Source organism: Oncorhynchus clarkii, chromosome 28 (genome assembly GCF_045791955.1).
Source record: "Oncorhynchus clarkii lewisi isolate Uvic-CL-2024 chromosome 28, UVic_Ocla_1.0, whole genome shotgun sequence".
Classification (NCBI taxonomy): Eukaryota; Metazoa; Chordata; class Actinopteri; order Salmoniformes; family Salmonidae; genus Oncorhynchus; species Oncorhynchus clarkii.
The window spans coordinates 45,394,235-45,414,234 of record NC_092174.1 but is presented as its reverse complement, the minus strand read 5'-3'; the positions used below and the strand labels follow the sequence as shown (position 1 = coordinate 45,414,234).

At 43.1% G+C, this 20,000-nt stretch overlaps 1 protein-coding gene across 1 annotated transcript in view; it reads right to left on the bottom strand.

Annotated features, from left to right (window-relative positions):
• The window catches only part of LOC139386493 (receptor-type tyrosine-protein phosphatase mu-like), a 474,202-nt gene that overhangs the window by 274,235 nt on the left and 179,967 nt on the right, over positions 1-20,000 (bottom strand). The window contains exons 7-8 of the mRNA XM_071132061.1: positions 2,912-3,024; positions 2,320-2,500 (exon numbers count right to left, since the gene is read on the bottom strand). Of these exons, the coding sequence (XP_070988162.1) occupies positions 2,320-2,500; positions 2,912-3,024 (294 nt within the window). The remainder of the gene's footprint in view (positions 1-2,319; positions 2,501-2,911; positions 3,025-20,000) is intronic.

The window sequence follows — 20,000 nt, the reverse complement described above, 5'->3', positions numbered from 1 at the left end:
TGGGAGGGAGGGGGAGAGGGTGGAGGGATGGAGGGGAAGAGGGTGGAGGGATGGAGGGGGAGAGGGTGGAGGGATGGAGGGGAAGAGAGTGGAGGGATGGAGGGGGAGAGGGTGGTGGGGGAGAGGGTGGTGGGATGGAGGGGTAGAGGGTGGAGTGATGGAGGGGGAGAGGGTGGAGGGATGGAGGGGAAGAGGGTGGAGGGATGGAGGGGGGGGAGGGTGGTGGGATGGAGGGGGAGAGGGTGGTGGGGGAGAGGGTGGAGGGATGGAGGGGTAGAGGGTGGAGAGATGGAGGGGGAGAGGGTGGAGGGATGGAGGGATGGAGGGGGAGAGGGTGGTGGGATGGAGGGGGAGAGGGTGGTGGGGGAGAGGGTGGAGGGATGGAGGGATGGAGGGGGAGAGGGTGGAGGGGAAGAGGGTGGAGGGGAAGAGGGTGGAGGGGGAGAGGTTAGAGGGATGGAGGGGGAGAGGGTGGAGGGGAAGAGGTTAGAGGGATGGAGGGGGAGAGGATGGTTGGATGGAGGGGGAGAGGGTGGAGGGGAAGAGGGTGGAGGGGGAGAGGTTGGAGGGATGGAGGGGGAGAGGATGGTGGGATGGAGGGGGAGAGGGTGGAGGGATGGATGGGGAGAGGGATGGAGGGAGGATGGAGGGGGAGAGGGTGGTGGCATGGTGGGATGGAGGGATGGAGGGAGGGATGGATGGAGGCAGGGAGGGAGGGAGGGAGGGAGGGAGGGAGGGATGGAGGGAGGGAGGGGGAGAGGATGGTGGGATGGAGGGAGGGGAGAAGGTGGTGGGATGGAGGGGGGGTGGTGGGGTGGAGGGGAGAAGGTGGTGGGATGGAGGGAGGGGGTAAGGGGGCAAGGGGGAGAGGGTGATGGGAGGGAGGGAGGGTGTGTGTGTCTGTGTGAGAGCGAGAGAGAGAGAGAGAGAGAGAGCTACAGCGCCAGGCCCCGCTATGAAGGCTAACCAGGTAGCGACCATCCATCCCCATCACCCTATCACACAGCCCCAAAGTGAGAAGCAGGAAAACGACCTTCACCAAGGGGGTCAGGGCCTTGGTTACGGCACACTGCCGGGAGGGAGGAAAATCTCATTTCCATCAGCACTTCACTTCTCTGGACAGGAAATAGAATTAGAAAGTGCTGAGGCTGTGGGTTTGTTTCCTACTCTAAGTAGAGCTGGAACTGTGTCCCAAATGACACTCTATTCCCTATATAGTGCACTATTTTTGACCAGGTCTCTGTGTAGAGAATAGAGTGTCATTGGGGAGGTAGCCTTGTGTTCTTGTAGTAAGAGTATTTAGCAGGGCTAATGTTGTGAGAAGGGCAATTTGTATCATTAAGGGTCTTCATACTGTTTGTGTACATATAAGGCGTCCCTGCTAATGCCTGCGTTAAAGTGACAATGTTAGTACCCATAACACCAGATGTTCTCTGTTGCTGTTGAAGTAGACACTCTGATTGACAACAGACAGCCGCCATAACGTCAACACAATACACAAACAACAACAGAACTCTTGGTTAAAAGTAAGATTCATTAAATGATTGAGATCGCCTCCTTCAAAACCTGACAAGTTCAGTGTTGTTTTGGTTAGGAGAAAGTTACCATGCATAGATCTCAATTCATAACAGTACCAACATCTCTATTTAAGTAACTGTGTAAGGTAGGACTCAACATCATACTTGGTTCTGACCTTGAGTGGGGTTATGGGTTATGAGTTACGGGTTACGGGTTATGGGTTATGGGTTACGGGTTATGGGTTATGGGTTACGGGTTATGGGTTACGGGTTATGGGTTATGGGGTATGGGTTATGGGTTATGGGTTACGGATTATGGGTTACGGGTTATTGGTTGTGGGTTACGGGTTACGGGTTATGGGTTACGGGGTACGGGTTACGGGGTACGGGTTACGGGTACGGATTACGGGTTACGTGGTATGGGGTACGTGGTACGGATTACGAGGTACGGGTTACAGGTACGGGTTACGGGTACGGTTTACGGGTTACGTGGTACGAGCTACCGGTTATGGGGTACGGGGTACAGGTTAGGGGTACGGGTAACGTGGTATGGACTACCGGTTATGGGGTACGGGTAATATGGTACGGCCTACCGGTTATGGGGTACGGATAATGTGGTTCGGCCTACCGGTTATGGGGTACGGGTAATGTGGTACGGCCTACCGGTTATGAGGTACGGGTAATGTGGTACAGACTACCGGTTATGGGGTACGGGTAACGTGGTATGGTCTACCAGTTATGGGGTACGGGGGTACAGGTTACGTGTGTGTGTGTTTAGTATATAACTTTCTACAGGACTCACCAGCACACTTGGTCCTGGCCCTGAGAGGAGGCCCGGGGGCCCCAGTCCCTCCATCCAGGGGCCTGGTCAACAGCACACTGATCTCATAGTCTGTGTCTGGTGTCAGGTGACCAATCTTATGGGTGGTCTTGTCCACAGGCTGCAGGTCATACATGGTCCCTGACACCGTACGGTACTCCACCTGGGTTAAGGTTGGAAGTTAGTTACCGTATATATACACACCAGGGCTACTGAATCCAGGTGCTGAGGACAACAAAGAGGTTCACAGTTCTACTTATTACCACCATGGCGCTAATACACTTTTGATTTAACTAAGTCACTCATCATCAAGTATTTAATACATGGAATTCATGCAAAAACAAAAAAACAAAATGGCGTCCCTTATGGTTCCCCAGGACCAGGATTGGAAAACATTGCTATAAACACTGTTGTGGAACGACACATCAGATGATCGCTTACGGCACTCCATATAGTGCCACTACGTCTGACGGAAGACATATTGGAGTAGTACACTATATAGAGAATGAAGGTGCATTCTGGGACGTGGCCAATGTGTGTTCTACCAATAAACCAATCGAGTAAATAGAAATACCTCTCGGTCGATGATTGGCCCGTCTCCGTTGATGGAGTTAGCGTTGAGTTGGATCCACATGTAGGTGGCGCCGACCGCTGTCAGCTGCGGGGGAGCGATGGGCACCGGAGGCTCTGGGGTCAGAAGAAGAGTGAAGATCTATAACTCATACTTATACTAATAGTGGAACAGATAAGAAGAAACGAGGAGAGAGACGTGACTCCCTTTCACTACAATCACTACTTATAGTAATAGTGGAACAGATAAGAAGAAACGAGGAGAGAGACGTGACTCCCTTTCACTACAATCACTACTTATAGTAATAGTGGAACAGAGAAGAAGAAACGAGGAGAGAGACGTGACTCCCTTTCACTACAATCACTACTTATAGTAATAGTGGAACAGATAAGAAGAAACGAGGAGAGAGACGTGACTCCCTTTCACTACAATCACTACTTATTGTAATAGTGGAACAGAGAAGAAGAAACGAGGAGAGAGACGTGACTCCCTTTCACTACAATCACTACTTATAGTAATAGTGGAACAGATAAGAAGAAACGAGGAGAGAGACGTGACTCCCTTTCACTACAATCACTACTTATAGTAATAGTGGAACAGAGAAGAAGAAACGAGGAGAGAGACGTGACTCCCTTTCAATACAATCACTACTTATAGTAATAGTGGAACAGATAAGAAGAAACGAGGAGAGAGACGTGACTCCCTTTCACTACAATCACTACTTATTGTAATAGTGGAACAGATAAGAAGAAACGAGGAGAGAGACGTGACTCCCTTTCACTACAATCACTACTTATAGTAATAGTGGAACAGATAAGAAGAAACGAGGAGAGAGACGTGACTCCCTTTCACTACAATCACTACTTATTGTAATAGTGGAACAGATAAGAAGAAACGAGGAGAGAGACGTGACTCCCTTTCACTACAATCACTACTTATACTAATAGTGGAACAGATAAGAAGAAACGAGGAGAGAGACGTGACTCCCTTTCACTACAATCACTACTTATTGTAATAGTGGAACAGAGAAGAAGAAACGAGGAGAGAGACGTGACTCCCTTTCACTACAATCACTACTTATAGTAATAGTGGAACAGATAAGAAGAAACGAGGAGAGAGACGTGACTCCCTTTCACTACAATCACTACTTATAGTAATAGTGGAACAGAGAAGAAGAAACGAGGAGAGAGACGTGACTCCCTTTCAATACAATCACTACTTATAGTAATAGTGGAACAGATAAGAAGAAACGAGGAGAGAGACGTGACTCCCTTTCACTACAATCACTACTTATTGTAATAGTGGAACAGATAAGAAGAAACGAGGAGAGAGACGTGACTCCCTTTCACTACAATCACTACTTATAGTAATAGTGGAACAGATAAGAAGAAACGAGGAGAGAGACGTGACTCCCTTTCACTACAATCACTACTTATTGTAATAGTGGAACAGATAAGAAGAAACGAGGAGAGAGACGTGACTCCCTTTCACTACAATCACTACTTATAGTAATAGTGGAACAGATAAGAAGAAACGAGGAGAGAGACGTGACTCCCTTTCACTACAATCACTACTTATAGTAATAGTGGAACAGAGAAGAAGAAACGAGGAGAGAGACGTGACTCCCTTTCAATACAATCACTACTTATAGTAATAGTGGAACAGATAAGAAGAAACGAGGAGAGAGACGTGACTCCCTTTCACTACAATCACTACTTATTGTAATAGTGGAACAGATAAGAAGAAACGAGGAGAGAGACGTGACTCCCTTTCACTACAATCACTACTTATAGTAATAGTGGAACAGATAAGAAGAAACGAGGAGAGAGACGTGACTCCCTTTCACTACAATCACTACTTATTGTAATAGTGGAACAGATAAGAAGAAACGAGGAGAGAGACGTGACTCCCTTTCACTACAATCACTACTTATACTAATAGTGGAACAGATAAGAAGAAACGAGGAGAGAGACGTGACTCCCTTTCACTACAATCACTACTTATTGTAATAGTGGAACAGAGAAGAAGAAACGAGGAGAGAGACGTGACTCCCTTTCACTACAATCACTACTTATAGTAATAGTGGAACAGATAAGAAGAAACGAGGAGAGAGACGTGACTCCCTTTCACTACAATCACTACTTATAGTAATAGTGGAACAGAGAAGAAGAAACGAGGAGAGAGACGTGACTCCCTTTCAATACAATCACTACTTATAGTAATAGTGGAACAGATAAGAAGAAACGAGGAGAGAGACGTGACTCCCTTTCACTACAATCACTACTTATTGTAATAGTGGAACAGATAAGAAGAAACGAGGAGAGAGACGTGACTCCCTTTCACTACAATCACTACTTATAGTAATAGTGGAACAGATAAGAAGAAACGAGGAGAGAGACGTGACTCCCTTTCACTACAATCACTACTTATTGTAATAGTGGAACAGATAAGAAGAAACGAGGAGAGAGACGTGACTCCCTTTCACTACAATCACTACTTATACTAATAGTGGAACAGATAAGAAGAAACGAGGAGAGAGACGTGACTCCCTTTCACTACAATCACTACTTATTGTAATAGTGGAACAGATAAGAAGAAACGAGGAGAGAGACGTGACTCCCTTTCACTACAATCACTACTTATAGTAATAGTGGAACAGATAAGAAGAAACGAGGAGAGAGACGTGACTCCCTTTCACTACAATCACTACTTATACTAATAGTGGAACAGATAAGAAGAAACGAGGAGAGAGACGTGACTCCCTTTCACTACAATCACTACTTATAGTAATAGTGGAACAGATAAGAAGAAACGAGGAGAGAGACGTGACTCCCTTTCACTACAATCACTACTTATAGTAGTAGTGGAACAGAGAAGAAGAAACGAGGAGAGAGACGTGACTCCCTTTCACTACAATCACTACTTATAGTAATAGTGGAACAGATAAGAAGAAACGAGGAGAGAGACGTGACTCCCTTTCACTACAATCACTACTTATTGTAATAGTGGAACAGAGAAGAAGAAACGAGGAGAGAGACGTGACTCCCTTTCACTACAATCACTACTTATAGTAATAGTGGAACAGATAAGAAGAAACGAGGAGAGAGACGTGACTCCCTTTCACTACAATCACTACTTATAGTAATAGTGGAACAGATAAGAAGAAACGAGGAGAGAGACGTGACTCCCTTTCACTACAATCACTACTTATAGTAATAGTGGAAAAGAGAAGAAGAAACGAGGAGAGAGACGTGACTCCCTTTCACTACAATCACTACTTATAGTAATAGTGGAACAGAGAAGAAGAAACGAGGAGAGAGACGTGACTCCCTTTCACTACAATCACTACTTATTGTAATAGTGGAACAGAGAAGAAGAAACGGGGAGAGAGATGTGACTCGCTTTCACTACAATCACTACTTATAGTAGTAGTGGAACAGAGAAGAAGAAACGAGGAGAGAGACGTGACTCCCTTTCACTACAATAAGATAAGTGTAGAAAAATGACAGGGAATGGATGCAAACGGGGAAACAGTAACACAGAAGAATACAATACTAGGTTGAAAGATTCAGAAATGTGTAGGGCTGTTGCCCTTGAGTACATGTGTCTTGGGTACAGTGTCTTGAGTGTAAAGTCTCTTGGGTACAGACTGTCTTGGGTACAGACTGTCTTGGGTACAGATTGTCTTGGGTACAAAGTGTCTTGGGTACAAAGTGTCTTGGGTACAAAGTGTCTTGGGTACAGACTGTCTTGGGTACAAAGTGTCTTGGGTTCAAAGTGTCTTGGGTACAGACTGTCTTGGGTACAAAGTCGTGGGTACAGTGTCTTTGGCACAAAGTTTCTTGGGTACAGACTGTCTTGGGTACAGACCATCTTGGGTACAGAACGTCTTGGGTACAGACCGTCTTGGGTACAATGTCTTTGGCACAAAGTGTCGTGGGTACAGACTGTCTTGGGTACAGACCGTCTTGGGTACAGACCGTCTTGGGTACAGAGCGTCTTGGGTACAGACCGTCTTGGGTACAGACCGTCTTGGGTACAGATTGTCTTGGGTACAGACCGTCTTGGATACAGACCGTCTTGGGTACAGACCGTCTTGGGTACAGACTGTCTCCACATGAGTACCAAACAAATGTTTCCCCGGGGGGTTGCATCCTCGCCATCTAGCCATCGTTTTGGGAATGTTCCATGCTCCCTTACTGTCCAGCTTTAATGCTCCCTGACTGTCCAGCTGTAATGCTCCCTGACTGTCCAGCTGTAATGCTCCCTGACTGTCCAGCTGTAATGCTCCCTGACTGTCCAGCTGTAATGCTCCCTGACTGTCCAGCTGTAATGCTCCCTGACTGTCCAGCTGTAATGCTCCCTGACTGTCCAGCTTTAATGCTCCCTGATTGTCCAGCTGTAATGCTACCCGACTGTCCATGCTGTAATGCTCCCTGACTGTCCAGCTTTAATGCTCCCTGACTGTCCAGCTGTAATGCTCCCTGACTGTCCAGCTGTAATGCTCCCTGACTGTCCAGCTTTAATGCTCCCTGATTGTCCAGCTGTAATGCTACCCGACTGTCCAGCTGTAATGCTCCCTGACTGTCCAGCTTTAATGCTCCCTGACTGTCCAGCTGTAATGCTCCCTGACTGTCCAGCTGTAATGCTCCCTGACTGTCCAGCTGTAATGGTCCCTGACTGTCCAGCTTTAATGTTCCCTGACTGTCAAGCTGTAATGCTCTCTGACTGTCCAGCTGTAATGCTCCCTGACTGTCCAGCTTTAATGCTCCCTGATTGTCCAGCTGTAATGCTCCCTGACTGTCCAGCTGTAATGCTCCCTGACTGTCCAGCTGTAATGCTCCCTGACTGTCCAGCTGTAATGCTCCCTGACTGTCCAGCTGTAATTGCCCCTGACTGCCCAGCTTTAATGCTCCCTGATTGTCCAGCTGTAATGCTACCCGACTGTCCAGCTTTAATGCTCCCTGGTTGTCCAGCTGTAATGCTCCTTGACTGTCCAGATGTAATGCTCCCTGACTGTCCAGCTGTAATGCTCCCTGACTGTCCAGCTGTAATGCTCCCTGACTGTCCAGCTTTAATGGTCCCTGACTGTCCAGCTTTAATGCTCCCTGACTGTCCAGCTGTAATGCTCCCTGACTGTCCAGCTGTAATGCTCCCTGACTGTCCAGCTTTAATGCTCCCTGATTGTCCAGCTGTAATGCTACCCGACTGTCCATGCTGTAATGCTCCCTGACTGTCCAGCTTTAATGCTCCGTGACTGTCCAGCTGTAATGCTCCCTGACTGTCCAGCTGTAATGCTCCCTGACTGTCCAGCTTTAATGCTCCCTGACTGTCCAGCTTTAATGCTCCCTGACTGTCCAGCTTTAATGCTCCCTGACTGTCCAGCTGTAATGCTCCCTGACTGTCCAGCTTTAATGCTCCCTGACTGTCCAGCTTTAATGCTCCCTGATTGTCCAGCTGTAATGCTCCCTGACTGTCCAGCTGTAATGCTCCCTGACTGTCCAGCTGTAATGCTCCCTGACTGTCCAGCTGTAATGCTCCCTGACTGTCCAGCTTTAATGGTCCCTGACTGTCCAGCTTTAATGCTCCCTGACTGTCCAGCTGTAATGCTCCCTGACTGTCCAGCTGTAATGCTCCCTGACTGTCCAGCTTTAATGCTCCCTGATTGTCCAGCTGTAATGCTCCCTGACTGTCCAGCTTTAATGCTCCGTGACTGTCCAGCTGTAATGCTCCCTGACTGTCCAGCTGTAATGCTCCCTGACTGTCCAGCTTTAATGCTCCCTGACTGTCCAGCTTTAATGCTCCCTGACTGTCCAGCTTTAATGCTCCCTGACTGTCCAGCTGTAATGCTCCCTGACTGTCCAGCTTTAATGCTCCCTGACTGTCCAGCTGTAATGCTCCCTGACTGTCCAGCTGTAATGCTCCCTAACTGTCCAGCTGTAATGCTCCCTGACTGTCCAGCTGTAATGCTCCCTGACTGTCCAGCTGTAATGCTCCCTGACTGTCCAGCTGTAATGCTCCCTGACTGTCCAGCTGTAATGCTCCCTGACTGTCCAGCTGTAATTCTCCCTGACTGTCCAGCTGTAATGCTCCCTGACTGTCCAGCTGTAATGCTCCCTGACTGTCCAGCTGTAATGCTCCCTGACTGTCCAGCTGTAATGCTCCCTTAATGAAGGTGATTGTTAGCGAAGTGGACATGGTCTAGAAACTGTATGAGTGTATGGCCATTATCACTTCTACACCGTTTCCACTTGGTTTTAGTCATTTTAAAGTGTATTTAATTATTTATATTTTTTAACCGTTTAACTGTATTTACTGTTTTACTCAATACCACTGATCTGATGTATAGAGCTGCCCTCTGAGCCCTAACCGTTCAATTAGGTGCTCTGTGAGGCCGGACTGTCTGTCTCTGTGTGTGTGTGTGTGTGTGTGTGCGTGCGTGCGTGCGTGCGTGCGTACGTGCGTGTTGAGTGCGTGTGAGAGTAACTAGATCAATTCTGTCTATTCACAGAAAAGTGAGTCACTCCTCATTCTGTATCTCAAAGGTTTTGTGTCTGTTGTTGTCTGTTGCCAAAATAGCCATCATTAACACAGTTGGGAGGGAGTTCCAGGACACAAATATATGATTCGCTATCCATAACATACAAAGACGTATGATCTTGTCTCTTAATTAAGTTTCTTTGTCTAAGTTTCTTTCAACAGCCAACGGTACAAAAGCAGGGCAATGCTTAGGCATCTTCCTTTGTCACGTACAACACTGGTCCTGGTCCCAGCAGCCTGTCTGACTGGCTCTAATGAGACACACACGTAACAGACTGATGCTATTAGCTGCTTCACTGGGCTGTGTGGGGTTGTCATGGAGAGACTTCCAGACATATTACTTAAGAGGAAGGGCTCAGTCCAAAATGATGCTTTCTGACACCCGACTCTACTCATGTAGTGCACTACTCTACCCACTACTCTACCCATGTAGTTCACTACTCTACCCATGTAGTTCACTACTCTACCCACTACTCTACCCATGTAGTTCACTACTCTACCCACTACTCTACCCATGTAGTTCACTACTCTACCCACTACTCTACCCATGTAGTTCACTATTCTACCCACTACTCTACCCATGTAGTTCACTACTCTACCCACTACTCTACCCATGTAGTTCACTACTCTACCCACTACTCTACCCATGTAGTTCACTACTCTACCCATGCAGTTCACTACTCTACCCATGTAGTGCACTACTCTACCCATGTAGTTCACTACTCTACCCATGCAGTTCACTACTCTACCCATGTAGTGCACTACTCTACCCATGTAGTTCACTACTCTACCCATGCAGTTCACTACTCTGGAGTGTTAGTGACCGGGTAACAGAGAGACCGTGAGTAATGGTGACCGGTCCTTAGCTTACAGATGGTCGTCCCACTCTGACCTGGGCCACTAGGTCTGTATCCCCCATGTAATCCCCAGATTCCACCAGGCTTCCACCCTGCGAGTCAAACATCACCTCAAACGAACCAGCTAATCCACACGCTTCTCCCCTCAGTCTCTCAGATGCTCACACACTGAACCCGTCTGGTGGTGTAAGCCACTGAGGGGAGAAGGGGACACTGGGAATGGTGGTGGTGTGGGGGGGGGGGGGGTGTCTCGGATGAAACTTAACGTGCTGTTTATTCAATAGGAATAGCCCCCCCCCCCCCCCCCCCTGAGATATTGGGGGTAAATCAGCTATCTGTTTAAGGGAGATTTATGCCAACCAGACGGCATATGGTTCATTTTAATTAAACAGGGTTTGTTGTGTTGATTAAGTCCATGATGTGTTTAGGTAATGAATTTGAAGTATAATTTCCAGCATTGATTTTTATATTGTAATCTGAAGATTACATTTTTAACATGGAACATTTAAACCCGTTGTAGACTGAGCTGTACACTGTTTTCCAGAGTTAACTCTGGATTAGCATGGACATATGAATCATTTAGTTCGGTAGTATTTATAAAGGCTACCTGGAAGAAAGAACAAACACTTTTCTAGTATATTAACCGTGTTATAATGCCTGTTATAATGCCTGTTATAATGCCTGTTATAATGTCTGTTATAATGCCTGTTATGTCTGTTATAATGTCTGTTATAACGCCTGTTATGTCTGTTATAATGTCTGTTATAATGTCTGTTATAATGCCTGTTATAATGCCTGTTATAATGCCTGTTATAATGTCTGTTATAATGCCTGTTATAATGCCTGTTATAATGCCTGCTATAATGTCTATTATAATGTCTGTTATGCCTGTTATAATGCCTGTTATAATGTCTGTTATAATGCCTGTTATAATGCATGTTATAATGTCTGTTATGTCTGTTATAATGCCTGTTATAATGTCTGTTATAATGCCTGTTATAATGTCTGTTATAATGCCTGTTATAATGCCTGTTATAATGTCTGTTATAATGCCTGTTATAATGTCTGTTATAATGCCTGTTATAATGTCTGTTATAATGCCTGTTATAATGCCTGTTATAATGCCTTTTATAATGTCTGTTATAATGCTTGTTATAATGTCTGTTATAATGTATGTTATAATGCCTGTTATAATGCCTGTTATAGTGTCTGTTATAATGTCTGTTATAATGCCTGTTATAATGCCTGTTATAATGTCTGTTATGTCTGTTATAATGCCTGATATAATGTCTGTTATAATGCCTGTTATAATGTCTGTTATAATGCCTGTTATAGTGTCTGTTATAATGTCTGTTATAATGCCTGTTATAATGTCTGTTATAATGCCTGTTATAATGTCTGTTATAATGCCTGTTATAATGTCTGTTATAATGCCTGTTATAATGCCTGTTATAATGTCTGTTATAATGCCTGTTATAATGTCTGTTATAATGCCTGTTATAGTGTCTGTTATAATGTCTGTTATAATGCCTGTTATAATGTCTGTTATAATGCCTGTTTTAATGCCTATGTATTGTTAATTAAGACTATATAAATAACCAGCCCGTCAGTCACCTAGCCAATCAGGTATAGTCCAGGACACCTGCTATGAGCGAGGACACCAATGGCTAATCACACCACCCCCACAGGTATATTCCAGGACACCTGCTATGAGCGAGGACACCAACGGCTAATCACACCACCCCCACAGGTATAGTCCAGGACACCTGCTATGAGCGAGGACACCACAGTGTTCATACATGGTGACTCACAGTCACTCTGTCACAAACAGTCACAGGGCCAATTAGTCAATACGAGCTATAGGTACCATGTACAGGCTTGTTAACATGGACCAAGCCCTGTTACGGGGAAACTCTATGAGTACCATGTACAGGCTTGTTAACATGGACCAAGCCCTGTTAGGGGGAAACTCTATGAAACGGTGAGTGCTTTCTGTGTCACTCTGTTAACTAGTCAGTAAAAGAGATATGAGCCACCTGCCGTAAGTCCTGAAGCATCTTGTGGATTCTATCCATCCATCAGTGTTGTCTTGTCGGTGTCAATGGGTCAGTGAAGAAATCCAGGATAATACACCACAACTAGGTTGAGTCAAAATGGCACCAGAACCTTATTGGTCCTGGTCAAAAGTAGTGTACTATATAGGGAATAGGGTGCCATTGGACCCTGGTCAAAAGTAGTGTACTATATAGGGAATAGGGTGCCATTGGACCCTGGTCAAAAGTAGTGCACTATATAGGGAATAGGGTGCCATTTGGGACTCGATTTATGCCCTACAGCCCTCTATAAAACACCTCATGTACAGTGCCTTGCGAAAGTATTCGGCCCCCTTGAACTTTGCGACCTTTTGCCACATTTCAGGCTTCAAACATAAAGATATAAAACTGTATTTTTTTGTGAAGAATCAACAACAAGTGGGACACAATCATGAAGTGGAACGACATTTATGGGATATTTCAAACTTTTTTAACAAATCAAAAACTGAAAAATCGGGCGTGCAAAATTATTCAGCCCCTTTACTTTCAGTGCAGCAAACTCTCTCCAGAAGTTCAGTGAGGATCTCTGAATGATCCAATGTTGACCTAAATGACTAATGATGATAAATACAATCCACCTGTGTGTAATCAAGTCTCCGTATAAATGCACCTGCACTGTGATAGTCTCAGAGGTCCGTCAAAAGCGCAGAGAGCATCATGAAGAACAAGGAACACACCAGGCAGGTCCGAGATACTGTTGTGAAGAAGTTTAAAGCCGGATTTGGATACAAAAAGATTTCCCAAGCTTTAAACATCCCAAGGAGCACTGTGCAAGCGATAATATTGAAATGGAAGGAATATCAGACCACTGCAAATCTACCAAGACCTGGCCGTCCCTCTAAACTTTCAGCTCATACAAGGAGAAGACTGATCAGAGATGCAGCCAAGAGGCCCATGATCACTCTGGATGAACTACAGAGATCTACAGCTGAGGTGGGAGACTCTGTCCATAGGACAACAATCAGTCGTATATTGCACAAATCTGGCCTTTATGGAAGAGTGGCAAGAAGAAAGCCATTTCTTAAAGATATCCATAAAAAGTGTTGTTTAAAGTTTACCACAAGCCACCTGGGAGACACACCAAACATGTGGAAGAAGGTGCTCTGGTCAGATGAAACCAAAATTGAACTTTTTGGCAACAATGCAAAACGTTATGTTTGCCGTAAAAGCAACACAGCTGAACACACCATCCCCACTGTCAAACATGGTGGTGGCAGCATCATGGTTTGGGCCTGCTTTTCTTCAGCAGGGACAGGGAAGATGGTTAAAATTGATGGGAAGATGGATGGAGCCAAATACAGGACCATTCTGGAAGAAAACCTGATGGAGTCTGCAAAAGACCTGAGACTGGGACGGAGATTTGTCTTCCAACAAGACAATGATCCAAAACATAAAGCAAAATCTACAATGGAATGGTTCAAAAATAAACATATCCAGGTGTTAGAATGGCCAAGTCAAAGTCCAGACCTGAATCCAATCGAGAATCTGTGGAAAGAGCTGAAAACTGCTGTTCACAAATGCTCTCCATCCAACCTCACTGAGCTCGAGCTGTTTTGCAAGGAGGAATGGGAAAAAATGCCAGTCTCTCGATGTGCAAAACTGATAGAGACATACCCCAAGCGACTTACAGCTGTAATCGCAGCAAAAGGTGGCGCTACAAAGTATTAACTTAAGGGGGCTGAATAATTTTGCACGCCCAATTTTTCAGTTTTTGATTTGTTAAAAAAGTTTGAAATATCCAATAAATGTCGTTCCACTTCATGATTGTGTCCCACTTGTTGTTGATTCTTCACAAAAAAATACAGTTTTATATCTTTATGTTTGAAGCCTGAAATTTGGCAAAAGGTCGCAAAGTTCAAGGGGGCCGAATACTTTCGCAAGGCACTGTATGTCATGGAGGTTTAAACATACTGTTACTATAGTTACCGGACCCTGTAGGCCTGTATATACAGTAGGAGTTATGCCCTACAGCCCTCTATAAAACATCTCATGTATGTCATAGAGTTTTAAACATACTGTTACTATAGTTACCGGACCCTGTAGGCCTGTATATACAGTAGCAGTTATGCCCTACAGCCCTCTATAAAACACCTCATGTATGTCATAGAGTTTTAAACATAATGTTACTATAGTTACCGGACCCTGTAGGCCTGTATATACAGTAGCAGTTATGCCCTACAGCCCTCTATAAAACATCTCATGTCTGTCATAGAGTTTTAAACATACTGTTACTATAGTTACCGGACCCTGTAGGCCTGTATATACAGTAGCAGTTATGCCCTACAGCCCTCTATAAAACATCTCATGTCTGTCATAGAGTTTTAAACATACTGTTACTATAGTTACCGGACCCTGTAGGCCTGTATATACAGTAGGAGTTATGCCCTACAGCCCTCTATAAAACATCTCATGTATGTCATAGAGTTTTAAACATACTGTTACCATAGTTACTGTAGGCCTGTATATACAGTAGAAGTTATGCCCTACAGCCCTCTATAAAACATCTCATATATGTCATAGAGTTTTAAACATACTGTTACCATAGTTACTGTAGGCCTGTATATACAGTAGAAGTTATGCCCTACAGCCCTCTATAAAACATCTCATGTATGTCATAGAGTTTTAAACATACTGTTACCATAGTTACTGTAGGCCTGTATATACAGTAGAAGTTATGCCCTACAGCCCTCTATAAAACATCTCATGTATGTCATAGAGTTTTAAACATACTGTTACTATAGTTACCGGACCTTGTAGGCCTGTATATACAGTAGGAGTTATGCCCTACAGCCCTCTTTAAAACACCTCATGTCTGTCATAGAGTTTTAAACATACTGTTACTATAGTTACCGGACCCTATAGGCCTGTATATACAGTAGGAGTTATGCCCTACAGCCCTCTATAAAACATATCATGTATGTCATAGAGTTTTAAACATACTGTTACTATAGTTACCGGACCCTATAGGCCTGTATATACAGTAGCAGTTATGCCCTACAGCCCTCTATAAAACATCTCATGTATGTCATAGAGTTTTAAACATACTGTTACTATAGTTACTGTAGGCCTGTATATACAGTAGCAGTTATGCCCTACAGCCCTCTATAAAACATCTCATGTCTGTCATAGAGTTTTAAACATACTGTTACTATAGTTACCGGACCCTGTAGGCCTGTATATACAGTAGCAGTTATGCCCTACAGCCCTCTATAAAACATCTCATGTCTGTCATAGAGTTTTAAACATACTGTTACTATAGTTACCGGACCCTGTAGGCCTGTATATACAGTAGGAGTTATGCCCTACAGCCCTCTATAAAACATCTCATGTATGTCATAGAGTTTTAAACATACTGTTACCATAGTTACTGTAGGCCTGTATATACAGTAGAAGTTATGCCCTACAGCCCTCTATAAAACATCTCATATATGTCATAGAGTTTTAAACATACTGTTACCATAGTTACTGTAGGCCTGTATATACAGTAGAAGTTATGCCCTACAGCCCTCTATAAAACACCTCATGTCTGTCATAGAGTTTTAAACATACTGTTACTATAGTTACCGGACCCTATAGGCCTGTATATACAGTAGAAGTTATGCCCTACAGCCCTCTATAAAACATCTCATGTCTGTCATAGAGTTTTAAACATACTGTTACTATAGTTACCGGACCCTGTAGGCCTGTATATACAGTAGGAGTTATGCCCTACAGCCCTCTATAAAACACCTCATGTCTGTCATAGAGTTTTAAACATACTGTTACTATAGTTACCGGACCCTATAGGCCTGTATATACAGTAGCAGTTATGCCCTACAGCCCCCTATAAAACACCTCATGTATGTCATAGAGTTTTAAACATACTGTTACCATAGTTACTGGTCCTACCAGTCACTTTACTCTTTATTGTTCACTGACCTTTTGTGTAACTGTTCAATTCAGTGTTGTGTGTCTATTGCTGGGGAAAAGTTGACTAATACATCAACCAATACATACAGGCTGTAAACATCAAATGATAAGGCAAAGAAAAGCAACAGCAGCACGTATCAAATCATCCTTATATCGGCTAAATCTTTAGAAAAAACTTCAACTCCAAACACAATAGGAGCGCTAATAAGGAATTTCAGCTGTGTGAAACAGGCACGGTGGGTTCTGGGAATCCTAAAGATGGGTTCTAGAACTGTTAAGAAGGGTTATAGAACTATTAAGAAGTTGTGGAACTGTAAAGATGGGTTCTAGAACTGTTAAGATGGGTTATAGAACTGTTAAGAAGTTGTGGAACTGTAAAGATGGGTTCTAGAACTGTAAAGATGGGTTATAGAACTATTAAGAAGTTGTGGAACTGTAAAGATGGGTTCTAGAACTGTTAAGATGGGTTATAGAACTGTTAAGAAGTTGTGGAACTGTAAAGATGGGTTCTAGAACTGTTAAGATGGGTTATAGAACTGTTAAGAAGTTGTGGAACTGTAAAGATGGGTTCTAGAACTGTTAAGAAGTTGTGGAACTGTAAAGATGGGTTCTAGAACTGTTAAGATGGGTTATAGAACTATTAAGAAGTTGTGGAACTGTAAATATGGGTTCTAGAACTGTAAAGATGGGTTCTAGAACTGTTAAGAGGCTGTGGAACTGTAAAGATGGGTTCTAGAACTGTTAAGAGGCTGTGGAACTGTAAAGATGGGTTCTAGAACTGTTAAGAGGCTGTGGAACTGTAAAGATGGGTTCTAGAACTGTTCACTTCTTTGGGATAGGGGGCGGTATTTTGACGTCCGGATGAAAAGCGTGCCCAAAGTAAACTGCCTGCTACTCAGGCCCAGAAGATAGGATATTAATATAATTGTTCGTTTTGGATAGAAAACACTATAAAGTTTCTAAAACTGTTAAAATAATGTCTGTGAGTATAACAGAACTGAAATGGCAGGAAAAACCCTGAGGACAAACCATTCTAAAAAATGTTTTTTTCATCCTACTACTGATTTCAATGGCTGGCACTTTTATTATAGGGCGAAATCGCACCCGATTGTAGTTCCTAGGGCGTCCACTAGATGTCAACAGTCTTTAGAAAGAGTTTCAGGATGGTTTTTGGAAAAAACGAGGGAGAATAATTAGTTTTTCTAAGGGCTCCCATTTTGGCTGTAGTGTTTCCATGCGCATGGCCGAGATGGCGCGTTCTTTTTGTTAATCTCCGGTAAAGACAATAACGATTCTCCGTCTTAAATTGTATTGTTTATTTGCGTATTAGGGTACCTAAGGATTTATTCTAAACGTTGATTGACTTGTTTGGATAAGTTTATTGGTAACGTTTGGGATTCATTTTGTATGCATTTTGAAGGAGGGAAACCGAGTGGATCATTGACTGAAGCGCGCCAGCTAAACTGAGTTTTTATGGATACAAAGAAGAAATTTATCGAATAAAAGGACCATTTATAATGTAACTGGGACATTTTGGAGTGCCAACAGAAGAAGACCTTCAAAGGTAAGGCATATATTATATCGCTATTTCTGACTTTCGTGTGTCAACTCCCTGGTTGAAAATTATTTGTTATGCATTTGTGTGCTGGGTTCTGTCCTCAGATAATCTCATAGTTGGCTTTCGCCGTAAAGCCTTTTTGAAATCTGACACCTTGGCTGGATTAACAACAAGATAAGCTTTGTTTTGATGTATTGCACTAGTGATTTAATGAAAGTCTAATATTTTTAGTAATTTCATTTGAATTTGGCGCTCTGCCATTTCACCGGATGTTGGCCAGGTGGGACGCTACTGTCCTAACTATCCTTAAGAAGTTGTGGAACTGTAAAGATGGGTTCTAGAACTGTTAAGAGGCCGTGGATCTGTAAAGATGGTTCTAGAACTGTTAAGATGGGTTATAGAACTGTTAAGATGGGTTATAGAACTGTTAAGATGGGTTATAGAACTGTTAAGATGGGTTATAGAACTGTTAAGATGGGTTATAGAACTGTTAGGATGGGTTATAGAACTGTTAAGATGGGTTATAGAACTGTTAGGATGGGTTAGATAACTGTTAAGATGGGTTATAGAACTGTAAAGATGGGTTATAGAACTGTTAAGATGGGTTATAAAACTGTTAAGATGGGTTATAGAACTGTTAAGATGGGTTATAGAACTGTTAAGATGGGTTATAGAACTGTTAAGATGGGTTATAGAACTGTTAGGATGGGTTAGAGAACTGTTAAGATGGGTTATAGAACTGTTAAGATGGGTTATAGAACTGTTAGGATGGGTTATAGAACTGTTAAGATGGGTTATAGAACTGTTAAGATGGGTTAGAGAACTGTTAAGATGGGTTATAGAACTGTTAAGATGGGTTATAGAACTGTTAAGATGGGTTATAGAACTGTTAGGATGGGTTATAGAACTGTTAGGATGGGTTAGAGAACTGTTAAGATAGGCCGTGGATCTGTAAAGATGGGTTAGAGAACTGTTAAGATGGGTTATAGAACTGTTAAGATGGGTTATAGAACTGTTAAGATGGGTTATAGAACTGTTAAGATGGGTTAGAGAACTGTTAAGATGGGTTATAGAACTGTTAAGATGGGTTAAAGAACTGTTAAGATGGGTTAGAGAACTGTTAAGATGGGTTATAGAACTGTTAGGATGGGTTATAGAACTGTTAAGATGGGGTGTGGATCTGTAAAGATGGGTTCTAGAACAGTTAAGATAGGCCGTGGATCTGTAAAGATGGTTCTAGAACTGTTAAGATGAGTTATAGAACTGTTAGGATGGGTTATAGAACTGTTAAGATGGGTTATAGAACTGTTAAGATGGGTTATAGAACTGTTAAGATCGGTTATAGAACTGTAAAGATGGGTTATAGAACTGTTAAGATGGGTTATAGAACTGTTAGGATGGGTTATAGAACTGTTAAGATCGGTTATAGAACTGTAAAGATGGGTTATAGAACTGTTAGGATGGGTTATAGAACTGTTAAGATGGGTTATAGAACTGTTAAGATCGGTTATAGAACTGTAAAGATGGGTTATAGAACTGTTAGGATGGGTTATAGAACTGTTAAGATGGGTTATAGAACTGTTAAGATGGGTTATAGAACTGTTAAGATGGGTTATAGAACTGTTAAGATGGGTTAGAGAACTGTTAAGAGGCCGTGGAACTGTAAGTATGGGTTCTAGAACTGTTAAGATGGGTTATAGAACTGTTAAGATGGGTTATAGAACTGTTAAGATGGGTTATAGAACTGTTAGGATGGGTTATAGAACTGTTAAGATGGGTTATAGAACTGTTAGGATGGGTTATAGAACTGTTAGGATGGGTTAGAGAACTGTTAAGATGGGTTATAGAACTGTTAAGATGGGTTATAGAACTGTTAGGATGGGTTAGAGAACTGTTAAGATGGGTTATAGAACTGTTAAGATGGGTTATAGAACTGTTAAGATGGGTTATAGAACTGTTAAGATGGGTTATAGAACTGTTAAGATGGGTTATAGAACTGTTAGGATGGGTTATAGAACTGTTAGGATGGGTTAGAGAACTGTTAAGATGGGTTATAGAACTGTTAAGATGGGTTATAGAACTGTTAAGATGGGTTATAGAACTGTTAGGATGGGTTAGAGAACTGTTAAGATGGG